This window comes from Arachis ipaensis, chromosome B5 (genome assembly GCF_059453495.1).
Source record: "Arachis ipaensis isolate K30076 ecotype BB chromosome B5, ASM5945349v1, whole genome shotgun sequence".
Lineage (NCBI taxonomy): Eukaryota > Viridiplantae > Streptophyta > Magnoliopsida > Fabales > Fabaceae > Arachis > Arachis ipaensis.
Genome location: NC_142440.1, coordinates 9,357,155 through 9,379,971, shown reverse-complemented (window position 1 = coordinate 9,379,971; position 22,817 = coordinate 9,357,155). Strand labels below are relative to the sequence as shown.

At 31.6% G+C, this 22,817-nt stretch overlaps 2 protein-coding genes across 2 annotated transcripts; both read left to right on the top strand.

Moving 5' to 3' along the window:
• Positions 1–1,259: 1,259 nt before the first annotated feature.
• On the top strand, positions 1,260–2,815 carry LOC107642805 (uncharacterized). The gene has a single exon (XM_016346281.3). The coding sequence runs from the start codon at positions 1,534–1,536 to the stop codon at positions 2,617–2,619; it is 1,086 nt and encodes a 361-aa protein (XP_016201767.1). The 5' UTR covers positions 1,260–1,533; the 3' UTR covers positions 2,620–2,815.
• A 15,949-nt stretch (positions 2,816–18,764) lies between these two features.
• On the top strand, positions 18,765–21,477 carry LOC107642803 (uncharacterized). The gene is made up of 9 exons (XM_088486743.1): positions 18,765–18,849; positions 18,959–19,105; positions 19,452–19,510; positions 19,810–19,869; positions 20,350–20,445; positions 20,612–20,689; positions 20,961–20,978; positions 21,073–21,194; positions 21,405–21,477. The coding sequence occupies exons 1-9, from the start codon at positions 18,765–18,767 to the stop codon at positions 21,475–21,477; spliced, it is 738 nt and encodes a 245-aa protein (XP_088342869.1).
• The last annotated feature ends 1,340 nt before the right edge of the window (positions 21,478–22,817 follow it).

Sequence of the window (22,817 nt, the reverse complement as noted above, 5' to 3'; positions counted from 1 at the left end):
ATTTACTTTTACCTATTTACGTAAAATTTTCATGCAATAATCCAAATCTTTTTTTTCCATTTTCCCGGTTTTTCTCTGAAAAAGAAAACTGTTAAATAGGTTAGATAGAGATTTTTTGAATAATAATGAAACAAAAACCGAAACTTGTTAGAAATATTTTATAAAGATAAATGTTATATGGACTCTTTTATATGAATATTTCTTATTGTTGCTTTAAAGTAATTAATAAAAATTGAAAAAAATAAAAAACTATTTATATATATATGAAGACTCCTAAAAAACTAACATTATATATAGTGTCCAGTTTCAACCAACGCTTATAGCAAATTACCAGACAAGTTTAGTATAAATGTTATTTTGATTTTGAATAATTTTTTATACTGAGTTTTAAATATTTTTATTTTTAACCGTTTCATTTTTTTTTCTTGTACTAAATATTGGCAGCAGTGTTGATCATGTAATATCCCCTCCGAATACTTTATCTTTATATATATATAGAGAGAGTGTGCATATATATTAAATTTTAATATGTCTATATTTGTGATTGCTATAATAATTATATAAATATTATTAAAATTAATATTATATTTTTTTAATATTTTGATAATTTTGTTAGTAATGTTTTTTAAAAGTATTATTAAATAATAAAAAATATTATTTTAATTTTAATTATATTTTGTTAAAATACTATAGCATATGCATGTATATAGAATCCATATATATAAAAGCTTTGGTTTCATGTAAATTTGTGAGAAAAAAACACTGTATACAGTCAAATCCGAAAGACTAAGGGGTGGTTGTTTATGACATGGATGGCCTACATCTACATGCATGGGCGACCTCATGAATCATGTCTATCTATCTTTCCCAGAGACCAGAGACCGCACACTATCACATTATACAGTAAAATGCATATAACTAGAATTTTTATATTTCAAATAATAATCCATAATTTTTGTGAAAAGTTAGAAGTGAGAGAAAGAGAAAAGAGAATGGATAAATGAAAGTGAGTGCTATATAATTTTTGGCCAACACTCACATTCAGTCATTTTAATATAAAATTAATAGTTAAAAATTATTAGTTAATAATTTTAAATAAACACAACTGTATATGAATTTTTATTATAATTTTTTTACTTTTTTACAAGAGAGGTGTTAGTTGTTGGATGAATTAAGTAAGATTCTTGGAAATTAAAAGTAAAATGAAAATGATTATTATAATATATATGGGTGGCAGCCCCATTCTATATATTGTTTTGTGCAAGAAGGAACAAGGCCATGACCGACAAGTGAAGGTGTCGTTTATTTGTCAGCAAAAAACAACGAAACAACCCAACCCGAACCAAATTGAATTCCGAAAGGTGTATATGAAATATATAACAGCACAATAGCAAAGCAAAACCCACTTTAATTTTTCTCTTTACTCTTTAACTTTGCTTTTCTCTCCACTACCACACCGCAAAAAGACTCACCCGCACAAGCTTTTGCTTTTCGCCGTTTTGGATTTGTTGTAGATCCGCAGAAACTAATAATATGATTCAAGAACTCTTCGCTGGTGCTGGCTTTGTAGCACCTCCTGACAAGAAATACTCCATTAACAACAACAATCTTATTAGTAATAATGGAGGTGGAGGAGGAGGAGGAGGACTTCTCTTACCACCAGCACCACCTTCTTCTTCTTCTTCTTCTACACCTACTTCTACGGTTGTGGCCGCCACCTCATCAAATAGTTCGGAGAATCTGAGGTGTCCGCGATGCGATTCATCCAACACAAAGTTCTGTTACTACAACAACTACAACCTCACTCAGCCTCGCCATTTCTGCAAGACATGCCGAAGGTACTGGACCAAAGGTGGTGCTCTCAGGAACGTCCCCATCGGCGGTGGCTGCCGGAAAAACAAGAACATCGGTGTCTCGAACTCCTCAGCGGCAAAGGCTGCAAGCGCCACCCCGAAGATGAAAGCTATGGTGGCATCAGAGCTCAGAAGATCATCATCATCGCCGCTTGGAATCGACCACCACGATCTTCCAGCAGGACCAATCCTATGGGGATCTCCACAGAATAGTCATCTATTGGCGTTACTCCGAGCTGGCCAGAGCCAAAACCCTAACCCTAACCCTAACTCCATGCTCATGAACGGTGTTTCAGTGAAGGAAGAACGGAACTACAACATGGTGAGTAGTACTGCAGTAGAGCCATTGATGATGAATAATAATATTCCAAGAACAACCCTAGGCTATGATGGAGTTGGAGTTGGACACATTCCTCAATTGGATCTGTGCAGCTCTTTGTGGAGAAGCAATAATAATAACAATCAAGAGCATCAACCTGCAGCAGCTGCTACTTCCTTTCTACTTTCTGAACAACACCAAACCAGTAGCAATGGAATTCAACAACTTTATCACAAACTCAGGTCAACACCTAATAACTATGCCACTCACAATAATTCATCGCCAATCTTCATGCCAAACATGGCTGCTTCTTCTTCTTCTTCTTCTTTATCCACCATTTTGGAATCATCTTCGGTTTCCACCGCTGAATTGGGCTGCTGGAATAATCCAACCCTTCCCTGGCTTTCTGATCTTCCTGCTGCAACCAATGGTGCATACCCTAATTAACTGCAACTGTATGTTTTTCCTTCTTTCAAAAAAGATTTTTTTTTTACCTCATTAGATAGCTAGTTCTCCTTTGTTTGTATTTTGTAGATGTTAATCTTTATTTTTGGAGTGTATGTTTTCCTTTTTGGTGGTTTATTTTGCTTGTTTGGGTGGTATATGAATATGAGTTATGGACCTGTAGCATTATTATTTCTCACTCTTGCATGTTTCTTTGATCTGTTTAATTTTCACTATATATATTTGGTTTATGATAATGGTGTATTTAGTTTAATTAGTTCCCGATCAAAAGTTTGGAATGAATGGACTTATAATACTTGGTAGATTTTATCAAGTCTCTCTTACATATTAATTAATCAATTAGTTTTCATATAAATCTCTTCACTTAATTAAATAGTTAAATTATCTCTGTGCCTTTGCTTTTCTGCCTTTTCAACTTTTTTCAATCTCTTCATCAGCCTTTACTTTAGCTTTAAAATTAACGCCCAGATACGAAATCTAAATAAGTTAACAGTACTAAAGAGAAATTAAAATACTGTATATGTATAATAGTAGATAGTAGGCATTGGAATGCAAAGATTTAGGGCGTGTAAATTTATATAGACAGAGGCAGTTAACCTATGATTAAAAAAATTGGATAATAAGTTAAAGCTGGTGTAGAAGAATATATCATCTTGGTAAGCTCAATAACTTTAGGGATAATTTAATTTCGTTGTCATGTAAGTAAGTAATATTAGTTAAGTAGTGAAGATGTGGTGGGTAGCATATGTAATAATGTAAATAATATATATGTTAAGACTTAAGAGAGATTTTTGTTTTGTTACGAGAAACTGATGAATCTAATGCAAAAGCAGCCTTTGGCAACAGTTTCCTCAAACAGCATTAGAATCTTGATGGTGTTTGCGAGGATTCCCACCTGCACTTGGTCTATATATATGACACAGCCTTACACTGAAGACCTATCTCTGACTCCTTCTTCTTCTTCTTCTTTTTCTTTTTCTTTTTTTTTTCCCCCTTTGCTAGTAGTGTTGTTACCAACAATTTTTTTTTCGTTCGCGCATGTAACTCAATGTTGTCTATTCATTGTCTACTTCAATTTGATACTACTAATTAATTAGTAATTAAGAACGGAAAATAAGTCTAAATAGCCTAGTCATCTGAAAACATGTAAAATAAGTTTTCGTATTTGAGCTTATTATTAGCTAAAAGACACTTTTTCTCAATCAATTTCTTTAGTTTGGTCCTCGTACATTATTAATTTATTATAAGTTATTAATTACCTCATGTTGCACTTATTGTGTCGCCTTGATGTCATTATGTGCCGCGATTCACAAGCATTGGACTAATCAGATAGTTAGATATGTACATCGGCCGGGTATAGAATTATGCCTATAAAATATGATACATTGTGTGGTTTATTTGTCTATCTGAATATGAAGAAAACATCAACTACGTATTTTACCACAAAAAAAGTGATGTTTGATAACATATTGCTAGAAGTTTGATATTACTGTACCATGTTTTGTATTTTTTCTATTAGTACTACACACAAAAAAAAGTATACTTCCATTTTTGTTCTAGGGTTTAGGAGAATTCGATGAGATAGAAATACGATTCAATAAGATAAAATAAGAAATCCTAAAGAATTCGGATTCTACAATAAAAATAAAAAATTTATAATAAAAGATCAATATCTAAAACTAAAGAGTCAAAGATTTCTTGTGTAATAAGATGTATCCCTTGCTCTTGAGTAATTTATTTTGGTCTACTTATTAACCCGTTTTAGAAAAAAAAATTATTGTGCAAGAATTATGAGAAATTTTAAAATACAAATACTATTTTTTTATATTTTTATTTTTAAGTTAATAATAGTAATAATTAATTTTCTATTTTTTGAAATAAAAATATTAGCTCCTAATCTCTGAGCATTTCTAATTTTAGACCAAAGGGAGTTAGCTTTTTATATTAGAAGTGGGCGAAGTCTTGAAAAAATATTAAACACAGTGGTAAAAAGGCCTATTGAATTTGGTGACCATGGCGTGCGTGGCCCAACTCTTTAAGACATGCAAATAATATGCCCAATTTCCTCTCCCTCCTTAGCTATTCGCTTATATGCTGTCGTCTGAATACAATACGGTTTCATAGTTTTTGGTGGACTAGTTGTTGGGTGGGCTTCGAGGATTTGCGCAACATATAACAATTATTTGGTGAGTTTTCTTTCAAAAAGGGATGGATTTTGCTTTGGCAAAGAAAAAAAAAAGAATAATGTCATTAATTTTTAATTATTGTAAAATAAATAAAGATGAGAAAATAAATATAAAATAAAAAAATATAAATAAATAACTCTAGTATTAATATTTACCATAATTATATATATATATATATATATATATATATATAATTAGTGCTTGTTGTTATTGCTGTGTGTTATTATTAACTTAGGCTTAACCTCTTATTTATATACGTATAAAAGATTACATTTTCAAACTTTATTAAATTTATTCTATCTTGAGAATACTGAACCGCGCATCATAAATGGGCATCCACATAACCATTTTTATCACAACACTCTCTTTGAATGTCAGTTTAGGATTGTCTCATTAAAATCTTACTAAAAAAAATTCAATAGAAAAAAATTGAGAAAAACCCAAATCAGCCCCTGACAATTATCTCGAAAGACAACGAGGCCCCTAACAAAAAAAAACCCCAACCCGGCCCATGACAAAAAAAATAAACCCAACTCGGCCCCTGACAATTACTTCGAAAGGACAACGAAGCCCCTGTGCAAAAAAAAAAATCAATGTTATTTTTTTGGCACAGGGGCTAATCAGTCCCAAAAAAATTATCAGGGGCCGGATTGGGTGTTTTTTTTTCTTGGGGGCCTCGTTGTCCTTTCGAGATAATTGTCAAGGGCTGGATGAGGTATTCACTCAAAAAAATTTTAGTAAAAGAAAAAGAGTACAATATCCTTCGTGATGGGGACTATCTCATTAAAAACCTTGTCAAGAAAAACCCAATGAGAAAAAACCTGACCAAAGAAAAAAAAATACAATCTCCCATTCTTGTTGACATTATTTAATATCTCGAAATCGGCGCATCCCAATTTGATGTGCTAATTTTTTAAAGGAGGATTTTGAAAATGACTTTGTATATAAATCTGCCAGATTATCGCTCGAGCGAATCTTTTGGATATAAATTGTTCCTTGATTTTGAAGATCATGAGAGAAGAAGAATTTGGGAGAAATATGCTTTGTTCTATCACTTTTAATGTATCCACCCTTAAGTTGAGCAATGCATGCTGTATTATCTTCAAATAAAATAGTTGGAGCTATTTTTCTATCAGTTAGTCCACAAGATGATAGAATATATTGGATTAAACTCCTTAGCCAAAAGCACTCGCAACTTGCTTCATATATCGCTAGTATTTCAACATGATTAGAGGATGTTGCTGCCATCGTCTGTTTCATGGACCTCTATGATATAGTTGTATCACCATATGTGAATTGGTAGGTATCCTGTTTGAGATATTCCTTTGTGTGAATCAGACAAGTATCCTGCATCTGCATAGCCAACTAATTATGATTTGGATTCATATGAATAAAATAAACCCATATCAACTGTTCCATAAAGATATCAAAAAATTTGTTTGATTCCATTCCAAAGTCTTCTGGTTGGATAAGAACTATACCTTGCTAGTAAATTCATAACAAATGATATATCAAATCGTGTATTATTAGCAAGATATATTAGTGCTCCAATAGCACCGAGATATGGTACTTCAGGACCAAGGATATCTTTATTTTTTTCTTTAGGACGAAATTGATCCTTTTTCACATCCAAAGAGCTTACAATCATTGGGATACTTAATGGATGAGACTTATCCATATAAAATCTCTTCAAGATCTTTTCTGTATATGTCGTTTGATGAATAAAGATCCCATTTTTTGTATGCTCGATCTACAGGTTGAGACAAAATTTAGTATTTCCAAGATCTTTCATCTCAAACTCTTCTTTTAGAGCTTTTATAATTATTAGAATCTCTTCAGGGGTTCCAATGATAACATACACAGGAATTATAATGAATCCAGATGCAGATTTCTTTATGAAAACACATGGGCAGATTTCATCATTTTTGAATCTCTTTTTTGCCAGATACTCCATAAGACGATTATACCACATTCTTCTAGATTGCTTTAGACCATATAAAGATCTTTGCACTTTGACTGAGTACAACCCCTGCAAATATTCATTAGATGGTTTAGATATCTTTAGCCCTTCAGTGATTTTTATATAGATATCACGATCTAATGATCCGTGTAAATAAGCTGTCACTACATTTATTAGATGCATATGTAGCCGAATAAACTAACCAAATAACGCAATGTTATTTCATATACTATAGGGGAATATGTTTCTTCGTAATCTATATCGGGTCTTTGTGAAAAATCTTGCGTCACAAGTCGAGCTTTGTAGTGTACAACTTCATTTTTCTCATTTCATTTTCTCACATACCCATCTGTATCCAATAGGTTTTACATCTTCTGGTGTACGGACTACAAGTCCAAAAACTTCATGCTTTGCAAGTGATTCTAACTCAACCTTCATGACTTCTTCCCATTTCGGCCAATCATTCCTTTGTCGACATTCTTCAACTATTCTTAGTTCAAGATCCTTACTTTCATGCATGATGTGTAATGCCACATTATATACAAATATTTTATTGACAATTTTTTTATTTTGGTTTCATTTTGTCTCCTGTAAAGACATAATTTATCGAGATATCATCATTTTCACAATTTTTAGAATTTTCAAGTACCTGAACATCTTCTGGTGTCAAAATTATATCAGAATTTTGGACAACTGCAGATGTCTTTAGTATGTCTTTATATTTTTAACAGAAATAGTATTTACCTCTTTCTTTTGAGAATTTTTGTCTTCGGAATCAACAGGTCTACTACGCTTCTGACGTGAATTTGTTTCGGTAGCTATTTGTTCGACTGGAACATCAATTCGAATTGGAGCCTTTTTAAATGGTATGTAGGATTTGGTTATCCTTTTCGTATAAGAAAATGCATCAGGAAATTCATTTGCTATTCTTTACAAATGTATAATCTTTTAAACTTCTAGTTCACATTGCTCTGATTATGGATCTAAATGCATCAAGGATGATGCATTCTAATTAAGTTATTTTTTAAGAAGCTTATTCTCTCCCCCCTAATGTTAAAAATTTTGATTCATCAAAATGACAATCAGCAAATCGAACTTTAAACACCTCTCCTATTTGTATCTCAAGATACCTCACTATAGAGGGAGAATGATATCCCAATTTAAACCTCAAAGTGGTCCCTAAAATTGTACTCGAGTCTCAAAGTGGTCCCTGAAATTAATAGTTACCCAATTTCATCATCGAACTTGCACTCCAAGACTCATACTAGTCCCCAAGATATTATCCGTCCATCGAAACACTAAAACGACATTGTTTTGTATTTGTAAAAAAAAAAAAAAACACCTGAGCCTCCCACTCCCCCTTCCCCTTCCTCTTTTTCTTCTTTCCCCCTTATTCTTTGTTCCTTGACTTCTCTGTTGCGGACCACCGAAGCCAGCCCCTTTTCTCCACAAGCTCGCTGCCGGTTGCCACCACCCTAGCGCTGCCGTCGAACCCAGACCGCCGCGACATCTCCCTATGTCGTTCCTTCCCAAGCTACCAACCGCCAGCCACCAGCCGCTAGCAACCCCAAAGACCACATCACAATCCCTTCTTCTTCCCTCCTCTTCCTATTCTTTTTCTCCTTGTTTTTCTCCTCCCCTTCGCACAAGACCAGCCACCACTGTCACCACGCTACGCTGCTGGCCTATCCCTTCCCTTCGGCCTCATCGTCACTCACAGAACATGACCCCCAACCTCTCTCTCCAGCTCGTCAATCTCTCACTGACGCAGAGAAACAGCAGAACAGAGGATAGCCCTTGTTCTTCCTCCTTCTAGCGAGAACATGGTACAAGTCCAAAAGACTTATTTTTTTTTTATCTTTTTCTTTGCGTGTTTGATGCAGAAAGTGAGAAGTCCAAGAAGCGAGAAGTGGTTCTAAGAGGTGAAAGATGCAGACTTTGGTGAAAAGGGAGAAAAAGTTGAGACGGGCATTGGGTGGCTGGAGAGAGATGCCGAAGATGAGAGAAAAGCGATAGTGAACGTTGGAGAAGGGGAGGGGAAGGGGAGGCTCTGTTTTTTTTAAATACAAAATGACGTTGTTTTAGTGTTTCGATGAACAGAAAGTGTCTTAGGGACTAGTATGAGTCTCGGAATGCAAGTTCGAGGATGAAATTGGGTAACTATTAATTTTAGGGACCACTTTGAGACTCGAGTATAACTTCAGGGACTACTTTGAGGCTTAGCTCTCATATCCTATATAAATTTCCAATTTTCTTTGAGGTCCCATTTTGGTGCGAAAAGGTAGGACAATTGGGACATATATCGCACACCCAAATATCCTTAAATGAAAAATATTTGACTGCTGGCCAAAAGCTAATTACAGAGGAGAGAATTGATGGTAACTTGTTGGCCTCAATCAAATAAGTGCTGCAACATGTAAAATGGCATATGAAGGGTATTTACAAATTTGATTAATTAATATTATTAATATTATTGATATTAATATTAATATTATTAATAAACGGTTACTAACCGTTTAGTACCATTTGGTTGAAGGGACACAACCTTTTAAGGATTGTGTATGTTCAAAACATTGTGTCTATTGGCTAAAGGGACACAACTCTTTAAGAGTTGTGTATATTCAAAACATTGTATCTATTGGCAATAGAAAAGACACAACCATTTGTATACGTAACCAATCATAATTGCTATGTGCAATATGTATAAATAAGTCCTTGTTCACTATTTCAAATATGACGTACTAAGTGTACAAATTACTCAACCATTAAGAGATTTTCTTTGTTCAAGAGAGTTGAGAATTTCTTACTATTGCTAATTAAGAAATTCTTAGGTTTCATTGTATCCTGGGAGAGTATTGTCATTAACCCTATAGCAACTAAGTGTGGGGACAAATATCTCTCTAAAGAAAGCGATCTAATCGTGCCTTGAAACCACTACATAAATATAAGATTTTGTCATCTTACCATCTTCATATACCCAACAGCATACCCCCAAGCAGAGGTTGGGAGATTCATTTTCATAAGTAATAGTCTAGCAATTAATTGGAGGTGTTTAATAAGTGCTTTTGCTAACCCATTTTATGTGCGAACATGAGTTACTGGATATACAGCGCTTATTCTGGCCATATAATAGCATCAAAGACTTAAGAAGTGAACTCACCAGCATTATCAAGACGAATTATTTTGATTGGATTTTCTAGAAACTATGCTTTTAATCGAATAATTTGAGCAAGTAATCTCACAAACGCCAGATTGTGAGAAGACAATAAGCACACATGTGACCATCTCAAAAATGCGTCTATTAGGACCATAAAATATTTGAAAAATCCACATGGTAGATGAATATGTCCATATATATCGTCTTGAATCCTTTCTTGGAATTTAGGAGACTCAAATCTAATATTTAATGGTGATGGCCTTAAAATTAACTTTTCCTGAGAACATGCAGCACAACAAAATTCACTGGATTTAAGAATCTTCTAGTTCTTTAGTGAATGTCCATGGAAATTTTCAATAATTCTCCGTGTCATGGTTGTTCCAGAATGTTCCAATCAACCATGCCAAATCATGAATTCATTTGGGCTAATAAACTTCTAGTTTACAATGGCATGTGATTCAATTGTACTAAATTTAGTATAATATAACCCAGAAAAAAGTGAGGGCAACTTTTCTAATATAATCTTTTTATTTGAATCATGAGTTGTAATATATAAGTACTCATGATTTTCCTCATTCATTGTTTCAATATGATATCCATTTCGGCGAATATCTTTAAAATTTAACAAGTTCCTTAGAGATTTAGTAAACAATAGTGTATTATTTATTATGAATTTTGTTTCTTCGATAAACAAAATTATAGCTCTTTCGGAGCCTTTCATCACATTGTCTGAGACAATAATAGTATTAACATATTCTTCTTTTGGTACAAGATGAGTAAAATATATATTACTTTTGAGAATGATATGCGAACTTGCACTATCTGTAAGGCAAACATCTTCATCATATGTCTTTGTTATTTTCTTTAAAGATAAATAATAATAATAAAATAAGTAGTAGTACATGTGCAGTAAAATTGTATTCCTGATTGGAATTATTTTTCTAAGAAGCACCATACATAAAAATAGTGTCATATACTAAATTTTTTTTATTATTACTATTATTATTATTTTGGAACTTAGACACATTTAGTGATTTTAAAATTCATAAACATAAACATAAATATAAATATTTTATTAAACATTATCTATATACCTCATACTTAAAATTTAAATACATAGGGAATAAAACTTAACAAGAAATTTTTTTACATTATTTATTTATATAAATACTTAACGAACCTAAATATTAAACTTTTCCATCATTGATCAAATGACCAATATTTCCTTCAGAATCCTCAAAGAAATCAAATACTTTCTAATGAGTGGTGTAATTTTCAGCAATATCATTTGAAACAAAATTCGCCTCCTTTCCTTTGTCATCATTTTTCAAGGATGCTTGATAAAGATCAACTAGGTGCCTTGCAGTATGACACGTATGCGACCAGTGACCCTTTCCACCACAATGAAAATATTTATCATTTGTCAAATTATTTTGCATATTATTTCTTTCTTTATCCCACTTCTGGTGAGATTCTTTCTTATGAACATAATTTTTCTTCCTTTCATATTTTTTTGTTACTAAAACCTTGTCATTTACCTCTTCTGGGGTTATGATTTGCCGTATTTGCTTCAGGAAATAGAGCGGCGCTAGGTGGGTGCACTTCATGATTTCTTAAAAGTAATTCATTGTTACGTTCAGTAACAAGAAGGCACGAAATCAGCTCAGAATATTTTTTAAATTCTTTTTCTCGATACTACTGCTGCAGGAGCACATTTGAGGTATGGAAGGTTGAGAAAGTTTTCTCTAACATGTCATTATCAGTTATCTTTTTTCCACATAATTTTGTTCGTGAGGTAATTCGGAACATTGTTGAATTGTATTCATTTATAGATTTAAAATTCTGTAAATGCAAGTGTGTCCACTCATATCGGGCTTGAGAAAGTAAATTGTCTTTTGATGATTATACCTTTCTTCAAGGTTCTTCCATAGATTTGTAGGATTTTTTAATGTGAGATGTTCATTTTTTAATCCTTCGTCAAGATGACGACAAAGGAAGATTATGACTTTGGCTTTATCCTTTTGGGATGCATTATTTTCAGTCTTAATGATATCTTCAAGATCCATTAAAGCAAGATGAATTTCGCATCTAGTATCCATAATAAGTAGTTATTTCCAGATATATCAAGAGTATTAAATTCAAGATGAGAGAGTTTTGATATAATGAAAATTTTATTACCAGAATCTTCCTAAATTTTGATCAGAATCTCGTACTGATAACGTATTGTAAAATAAATAAATAAAGAAGAGAAAATAAATATAAAAATAAAGAAGTGTAAATAGATAACTCTAGAATTAATATTAACCACAATTAATATTTCAATATAATAGAAATAATTCATATATATATTGTAGCATATAAAAAAGGAGAAAAGTGTTTATTGTTATTACTGTGTGTTATTAACTGAGGTTTAACCTCTTATTTATATACGTATAAAAGGTTACCTTTTCAAACTTTTTTAAATTAATTTTATTTTGAGAATCCTGAACTGCTCATCATAAATGGGCATCCACGTAACCATTCTTATCACAACATTAATACATAAGTTTAGTACTTTAGTTTAGAAATAATAATGTTTTGTCCTTTAAATTTTGAATGATTAAATTTAATCTATCTATCATTGATGGCTAGTTTGGGTAAACAACTTACTTAAATTTTTTTAAAAAAAATGTTTAAAATATAAGGACATATATTAAAAAGCAGCTTATAAATAAGTTACTTTTTATTTGGAAAGTTATCATCAAAGTACTTATTTTAAAGTTGTGTAATAAATAAGATTGATAAAATAGTTTTTGAGAAGCAAAGAGGTCAAATTTTTTGACTTCGTCAAAAGTTCTTAAACAACTTTTTAAAAAGTTAAAAATATATTTAAAAAACTGTATCAAATACCATTAATGTGATTTTTTCATAAGTCAAAAGTTCAAAAAATAACTTTTAAAATTTTCCAACGAATCCTGAGTAAGTTAGAAAAATTAGTCATTAAAATTGTTGTGTTCATCTGGACCATTAAATAGATCGTAATGATTGAAGAACTGCTAACGTAATCTATCAAATTGATTTTTATGTTTAACTGAACAGTCTTACTAGAGATCCAAATATTTTTGTCAATTAAAGTCAACTTAATTAGTCTAAATTTAACAAAAATGACTTATATAAAATTGCATAAATCACGCACTTTTTTTTTTTGGGTTCATCTAGTGTAAAGATGTATATTCGTACAGATTTACAGATTTTTATTTTAATGAATTTGCTGTGGACACGTGTTGTTTATGTATGGCTGAAAACAGGTAGCTATGAGGAAGCTGAGGAGGCTGATCGAAGGGCTGGGTCAGCCGACTGGAGTGCATGATTTAGAACGGGGTTCTCATTTTAGAGGATCCCGTTAGCGCTTGTTGGGCCTTCAGGTTTGTTTCCAAAAAGAGTGGGGGTAACCACTCTAGTTGTTGATGTGGGTCAGTCTTCTCCTATCATCCAAAAAAATCCTAGCAGCAGCGTCCACCAAGATTATTGCTATAGGGCCTGGTTCTAAAGAAACAATGAGCAACGACTAAAACATCAATGTTATCACATGACACAATAAGATTATTACTCGATAATAATAATAACAACAACGAGTAAAATCCTTAGAGAGTATGTTACAATAAATTCAAGAGAAAATTTCACTTCACTCCCTTGCGAGATGCTAAAATTACACTCCCCTCCTTTCTATTTTATAAATGTACATTCTCCTCCCTTCTAACTTTTAAAAAACCTACTCTTTAATATATTTTAAATTTTTTGTGTTAACTAATATTAACTTTATTTATTTTTTACGAAGAGAAAATTATTTTTTGAAAAAATACCCATTAGCAAAAATTTTATTGATTATGATTAAATTTTGCTTACCAAAATGGTCTTTTAATAAATTATTTTTTTTATTGATTAAATTGTATTTTTATTAAAATACTTTTTAAGAAATTAATAATTATATTATTTTTTTCTAAGATACCTACCCTTCAATAATTTTTTAATTATTAAATTGTGATTTTACCAAAATTTTTGTTAATAATTAGTTTTATATTTTACTATTATTTTTTTATATCAATAAATATTATTGTAATAGTAAATAAAAAATCTTACCACTATTAATATGTATAACAATTATTATATGTTGATAGTAAAAAATAATCTTACTAAAATTTTTTATTTAATGATAAAATAATATATATAGATATCGAAAAATTAATAGTAAAATATAAAATAATTGATAACAAAAGTTTTGGTAAAGTTATAATTTATTAATTAAGAAATTACTAAAGGGTATTTTTTTAGTATGAAAGTAATAATAAAACTTATTCATTAAATTAATTACATAATAAAAAATACAAATAATTCGTTAACTAAAAAAAATAAAATTACTATTTTCTCATATTATATATTTTTTTAAAAAATTAAAAATTAAATTAACTCTTAATAAATTACATATTAAATATTATTATTTATATAATATATCTCTATATAATCAATTATTTTAAAATAATTTAATTTATATTCTTATTGAATAATATTTATTTAAAATTATAATTTTAATTCCCGTGCTTGGCACGGGAGATAAAACTAGTTCCCTCTTTAATTTTTGGTTCGGTCTCAACAATTAACTGCAATGACCCGAAACTCTGAACCCTCTTTAATTTCTAATTTTACACTGACTATTTCTCATTAAAAATACCCAATACTTATCACCTCAATACTATATTCAAAACCAACAAACCCAACTGCATCTAATAACCTTATCTTTTTTTTTTTTTTTGGTCTTGGAATAACCTTATGGGGTTAGCAGTTTCACTATAAGGACAGTTTCCCTTTTGATCTATTTTCCTCCTGCGTTTTTTTCACTCCTTTTTTTTTCTACCACTTTCTTACTTTTGACTTGAATAAATCATTTTTCAGTCCACTACTAACACGGACCAAACGCTCTCAACAAAGCGTATCATTGGGCTCATTCTTTGGGGAATACAAGGTCCACAGCAACCCACCGTTACGTTGCACGGGCGTTATATGTGTCCCTGTAAGAGCTGCCTCAAGCCAGCCATCAGCCATCAAGGGCCCCTATGCGACAAATTTGTCAAGCCGCCTCCCCCCAGCCTCGACACCATAACCACGTGTCGCTCACGAACTAAAGCAGAGGGAATATACGGATCTCTGTATGCTCATTCATCTGTACACTATAATTCTCTTTCTTTTTTTCGCGTATTTTTTCTTTTTGGTCATTCTTTCTATTTCTGATGCTAGCTACAACTGCTTATGCGATTGTTTCATCATGATTGGAGTTTATACAGTGACCTATAATTCATAAACAATTAACCATAGCTAACCAGAGGAAAAAAACAAAACTAACAACATGTGATTATCTCAACATATCTTCTTCGACTTCTTTTCTTTTATATTTTATCTTTTTTTTCAACAGGTTCTTTTTTATATATATTTTATTATTGATATAACATTTTTTTTATATCTTCTTATGTTTTACTTAAAAAATGAAGAATTTTATATAAACAAAATTATTTTAAAGTTGAATTATATATTCTTAAGTCCTAAACAACAAATTATCTTCAATGTGGTGTGGATATTAATTCAAATTCTATGTTTATTGTAGTAAAATTTTTGTGTTTTATATATCAAATTTTGATGTCATTTTTATTTTATTTTTGTGCTTTATATAACAATTTAAGTGTCATTCTTCTTCTTCTTTATCATTATCATAATCATCATCTTTTTTTTGTTTTGTTTTTTTTCTTTATTCTTGTCCTTCATAAAATTTTAAAAAATACACAAACAAATAAAAAAAACAAATAAGAATAAGAAAAAAAATGATGTTGATGATGGCGATGATGATGAAGATGGAAGAGAAATAGGAAAAAGAAAAAAAAATCAATTGAGAAAGGAAAAAAATAAAGAGGAGAAAAAAAAAAAGAGAAAAACACGAATGAAGAAGAAAAAAATATATATGTAGAATAAAGTATCGTTTTTGTCCCCAACGTTTGGGGTAAGTCCTATTTGTGTCCCTAACGTTTAAATCGTCTTATTTGTATCCCTAACGTTTATAAAAGTGATTCAATGTTATCCTATTATCAATTATACTAACAAATCAGATTATATTTTTCAATTATTCTCACTTAGATGTATTCAATCTCAATTAGGTCTCACTTGGATGTGTTCGATTTTAATATTATACCTACTATTTGTGTTTAGATTCAATTATGTCCCTAGAAAAGTGAATTATGTAAATGTTGTAGGAATTAATTTCAACTTTGATGAGCTATTTTTCGGAGTGGATCATCGATTCTATCCCAGACATTTGTATTCTAACTTCAAGAAGAGATTTTTAAAACTCAAACTAAAGTGTTCATGATGTGTAATTGACGGCAGGATAACATTGAATCACTTTTACAAACGTTAGGGATACAAATAAGACGATTTAAACGTTAGGGACACAAATAGAATTTACCCCAAACGTTGGGGACAAAAACAATACTTTACTCTATATATGTATTATGACTTGATTGGATTTAGTTATCTAAAATACTTGGTTGTCTAGAATTATTGTCTATGAAATACAAACGTTTTGTTAAATTGCCGTTCTACGTGTCAGACACATTTAGAACACGATATTTATTGACACTCATTCGACACATCTATTTTTTATATCCAATTGTGTTTTAATAAAAATAAAAATATTTCATCAAACACGCTTAAAGATCTCTAAATACCATTACATATCAACATATCTAATTTTATTTTTTATATATATTTTTAAAATGAATTTAAAAATAAAATATATTATTATTTATTAAAATAAAAAATATTTTAAATATTTTATATAATTAAAAAAGATAATGAGTTTCAATTTCACCCGTTAGGTTCGAGACTCTCTTCCTAAAGATAAGTATCCCTTATTTAAAAGTAAGGATTGAAGGGAATAAGAAAGAAGGAAGCCGAGGGGTTCCATAACGACTACCCATAGCTAATTTCCATCTTTACACAAGTGTGTTGATGATGAAATTCAACGAGTTCTTCCGATCAGTAATGGAAGAAAAGGGCGTTGTTGCTTTCTCACTTGCCTAGCAATCGCGGTGACTGTATCAAAAGTTATTATATGATATTTATAATTTTATATGCAATCTAAGCAGCTACTTAGGATTCAGAAGCGTCAGTACTTATCTATTTTAAGATCAGGTGTAACATTCCACATTTTTTTTAAATTTAAATATAAATAAATTATGATTTTATCTTATTAAGTTTAAATTTTATAAGTTTAGAAATTATTTTGTTAGGAATAATTAAATAAATTTAGAAATAGTTTTATTTTAAATTAATTAATATTTTTAAGTAACTTTATTATAACAGAATATTTTGTATAATTTTAGTAATTAAAAAATAAAAAAGAATTGTATAATTTAATTTAAGTAACTTTTATTCTGAAAGGTTACGATTTAATTTATTGATTTGATATCTTATTTTATAAATTACTCAATTGAAAATAATTAAATTAGTTTTATTAATATTCGGAGTTAAGTTAATTAATATTTTTGTGTAAATTTTTATAATTGGTTATTTTATCTAATTTCAAATTAGAATTCAGTACTGGAAGTGTTATATAATTAAATTTAAGAAATTTCTATTATGAATAAATTATATTTATTTTATTAGTTTGAGCTCTTAGAGATTAATTTACTAGAAAATGATTAAATTGATTTTTATAAATACTTTGGGTTTAAGTTAATTAAGGTTTATGTACAATCTTTACTATAATTAGAGTTATTTTATATAAATTGGAATTAATGTTTTGGTAATAGAAAAGTAATGAAAATATTATATCGTATAATCTAAATAATTGATATTTTCGGATTTAAATCGTATTTTATAAAATGTGATTAGTATGCTTATTTTATAATTTAAATTAGAAATAATTATTTGAGCTCGTTAATAGATTGATAGATAAAATCTTATGCATTTTGAAAATAATCTTTATAGTATTATATTTGAATCTTAAATTGTTATTCTATCTCAAATATTTTATAAAATTTATGTTACTTGCATATATTTTTCCTAGTCTTATGTCTCTTATTTTAATACGTACCGTTATTATCTAATACGTATAATCCCTAACCAATCACAAACGCATACGCACATTACCACTAACCCTTTGCCCAAGTGATCCACGTTCTTTCATTCCTTACCATTCATTTACACTCAACAATTCACCACACATTTTCAATAGTATAACGCATAGAGGGAGAAAAGTGGGAGACGAGAGACTGAGAAACAGGGGAAGAGGGAGTAAGAGAGCACGAGATGCAGAGGGAGGGAGGCTGTCGCACTTCTAGCCGCCGCTGCTGAAGCTCCCCTCACCACTGTCAACGTCGGTTAGGGCAGAGGAGAAGAGAAAGAATAACGGAGAAGAGAGACTGACGGGGAGGGTAATACGGTTGCTGTTGATTTGGAGCTACTACAAGAACGGCAGATCCTGCTTCTGATCCCTGTCCTTTTGATTTTTGGAGCTGCAGTGGATGGAGCTTGTCATCCACTACAAAATTTATATTTATTTATGATAATTTTTTAATGGAAGTTATTAAAATCTCTATAATATATTTTATTTGTGACAAATTATAAAACTCCCACTGATATAATACTCCCAATTCAATTAATTATTCTAAAATAATCTAACTCAAATAATTATTAACTCAGCCCAATCAAAAAAAAAATCAAACAGGGCTTTGAGAGAGAGAGAGAGAGGACGAGGGAGAGTGAGATCTCTCATTCTCTCTGAAACCCTAGAATCTCAATGTCGTCGCCATCGCCATCGCCACCGCCACCGCCACCGCCATTGTTGCTGTCCTTGTCTCCTTCGTTAGCACATCACCGGTGGAGTTATAAATGGAGGACGAGGTGATCGTGGAGCCTCTCTTCTGCTTCTGCGTCGTCTTCCAGGGTTCTTCCGCTGGTTCTGCTTTTGCTCCGGTGGCTTGAAGTAGTCAGAGCGTGGTTTCGGCGCGGACGCGGTGGCATTAGCTGAGGAGATCTGGAAGGCGAGTGAGCAGGAGTCTCTGGAAGCTTCGATTGAAGCTGCTTTCGAAGCTATCAGATCTCGTGGAACTGATTTTCATGTCGTTCCAAGTCATTGCAGTGAGAATTTCTTCCTAATTTGTTCTTGTTTAGTTCGAGACTTAAATTTTCTCACTCACTTCCGTTCAGAATTTGTTCAGACAATTACCGTGTTTTTGAGAGAGGTGAATTGAATTTGAGATCTCTATTAACTCTAATTTGTGCCTAGTTCAGCTTCATACGAATGCTTTCTCACTTGCTTCTATCATTTCAATGATTCCAGATTGCTATTTCTGCACCTTTTCTGTGGATTTCATGAACTGAATTGCAGAGAAAGCAAGAATTGCCTCAACTCAAGCTTCTCACGACTTCTAAAGTGAACGATAACCGAACAATCACACAACTGATGCTCTCATTGCGGATTTAGGATCAGCATCTGCTACAATTAATGGTAGCAAGAAAGTTTCACGCCAAGACATTGAGCTTGTAAGCAAATTCTACTAGCTTGTCAGGAAGCTAATTTAAAAAAATAAAATAAAATCTTGAAATAAATTTGTTTACAGATGCAGAATTTGATAGAAAGGTGCCTACAATTATATATGAATAAAGATGAAGTAGTGATAATGTTTTGATAATCAACTTTCTATATTAATTACATGATTTATTCACTATTAGATCTCGAAACTAATTTATTTTGCTCTTAAAAAGAGTCCATTTTGATTGTGTTGCTTGTTAGGTTAATCTCCTATTTTAGAGCTTGGAGAAATTATCATTTGATATGAGAGGCGTGGGAACTAAAGTCTCGAAAACTTGAATTTAAAGAGTCAGTGGAAAGGGTTGAAGAGGTGCTATTTGAGGAAAAATCTAAGGCTGATTATGTTCAACTCCTATTGCATCTTGCTCTCAAAGGGTTAAGTATCTCTTCTCTTTATAGACTCAAATCCATTGCTTTCGATCACTCTTGGATACACCCCATCCTTGATAATATCCAAACATTGAAAGTGAACTGGTCTTCTGATATAAAGAATTTAGTACCAAACAAAGTGTCTTTCTCTAGTCTGACGAAATTGGTTGTATATTATTGCAATGCTTGGTTGTATCCTACAATTATATTAATTTGATTGGGAGCCTGACTTAAGTTCCTATTATTTAGTTTAAGCTTGATTTGCTAGTTGTATAGTACCAGCCAACTTTGGTTGTATCTGGATTCTCTTGAGTTTTAATTGAAGATAAGGAATATAAATATGAGCATGCAGCAAGTTCAATTTTTTTTTGTTTTATTATTTTTATTTTTTTAATACATGTTACGTTTAATGGTTTTGCAGAAAATGGAGATACTCCTATTATTACACAATTTTGTGAACAAGGATGACAAAAATGCATTTTACGTGTGTGTACAAAGCAATATTAACGAAACAAAAGTGAGGATTCTATTTTGCTTTTAAATGCCATTTGGCTTTGTCTTTGATATTTGCTATGTTGTAGATCTGGTTCACATTGTAGGCCACCTTGTCTCTTCTTCTCATCAATTTATGTTCATGTGATACTCCTTCCTCTTCTCATTGATGATTTATTGTGCTTCTACAGAACAAAATTGCTAAGGATTCAAATACCATGAAGTTCGATGACGAAAATTTAATTGTTAAAGTTGGAAAGTGCTTAGAGGTTAGAAGATCCATTTGTTTTAATGTTTAATGAACATGGCCTTGGGGTGAACGCCTTGATGTTATCGAGGCTTTCATGACATAGAATTCTAGCATATTATGTAGGAATGTATTTGCTTGTGTCCTTCCAGGCTCCGTCCATCACAATTTTCTTTGCAGTATTGCAATTATTGGGACCTTAGTATGTGTTGGTATGGATCACTGTGATCTTTGATTGATTAAACATACATTTTCTCGTGTTATTAATTATTTTGTCGGTTCTCATCTTCTAGGAACGTGTCAAACAAAGATCCACACAATCTAAGGAACCCACACAGTTCACTTATGCTGATCAGTCAATGGAGGTAAACCCAACATATCATATGGTACTATTGTAATAGTGATGGAAAAGCTAGGTCCTCTGGTGCTTCTCAAAATCCAACGAGAGGGAGGGGCAGAGGCAGAGGCAGAGGTTCTAGCATGATGAAACAGACAACTCTTGATGGAGCATTTCGCTCATCTCAAAGGTTATGACTCAAACCTAGTAACCTACTCGTTTAAAAGAGAATGATGTTAATTTTTATATAATAGACTTTTTTTTTTAATTGAATACTATGTCTGGAGGGTAATAAATCCCATGTTTAATTGCTTGTTGAGCTATGGATATACCAGTAATTATGCCTGAATAAGCAGATATAGCTGAGTTATTTGTACTAGCTGAGTTTTTAATTCTTAAGAACTTTAACAAGACTGCCCGAGAACTCATTATGCGATTACAGAAGATTGATAGTGACAATTATTTTGAAGTAAGTAATCTCATATTTTAGTTCCCCTGAATTTTGTCATATTACTTATTCTCATTTGATGAATTACTGAAAAATTTTGAATATTAACAGATACTAGGACTTGAGTGATAATGATTAATTTTTCCATTTTTTGATGATACAAACTCTTTGCAAAATGTTAACCATCTAACTTTTTCTAATGAGAAAGGACATTGGTTTGTAGTTTATACTCAATTTGGTGTGCTGACTTAGATTTGAAAATCTCAGGTATTGCTTGGTAATTGTTGTTCAGTTTTATTGTTGATATGATGATGATTATGTCTAATCCAATTGGGCCCGTGACCTGAAAAGTAAAACACGTTTCAGACTTAGGTTTACTACTTTCTATCAAATACCATTGATAGGTTCAGTGTGTGTACCACAATATTAATATTGCTTAACAGTTCATTGTATGGTGTACTTTCTGCAGATGATTCTCAGCGGTGAAACACGGGGCACAAGGCAGATAGTTAAGGTTCTGAACAATGAATGGAAGGTTATTGCATATGCTAAACCATGATTCTCAATGGTAATTAACGGTTTAGTAGTGCCTAAACTGAGTAGAGTGAAATTTTAAGTTTTTGTGTCTATTTTTCCATTTCATACCAATTTGATTGATGTAATTTGTTTAAATTTGTATTCATTCCATACTAATTACTAATTTCTTTAAAGTTAAATAATTTTTAGTTTGATTGATGTAATTTGTTCAATGAATAATAGTGATTTATAGCTTTCAAATAGGTCCAGTTTCAATTTTAAATAGTTTGCAATAGTTCAGTTCGATGCAATTTTTTTTTTTAAATTCAGTTTTTGTGGGGGTTTTAAACCTCCACAAAAGTGTCAAAAACTGCCAAAAAATCCAATTTAAAACCCCCACAAAGCAGACAAAGAACTGCCACTAAAGTATGTTCTGGGGGTTCTGCAAAACCGCCACAAATAAGCTCGTGGCACCTCAAATTTTGGAGGTTTTAAAAACTCCCACTAACCTTTTGGTGGGGGTTTCAAACCCCCACAAACCAGAAAAAAACCGCCACAAATAGACTTAAATCTTGTAGTGATCGGAGAAAGCAAGCTGCCGCCACCAACTCTCAATTAAGCTAGGATCCTTCTCCTTGTTCTGATTCCAATTTTTCCATTTTTGAAATCGTAACACTCTCACCCTTACTCTGATTATACTTTTTTTCTCTTTCATGTACTTGTTTTAATCATGGTTGCCTATATTTTTGTTGCTCAGCCCCTTTTTGGCTCCTATTTCATGCTACAATTAGGTCGAGTATTGAAGCTGGTGCTGCCATGGGACGGTTGAAGCCATTACTGATTCTGATT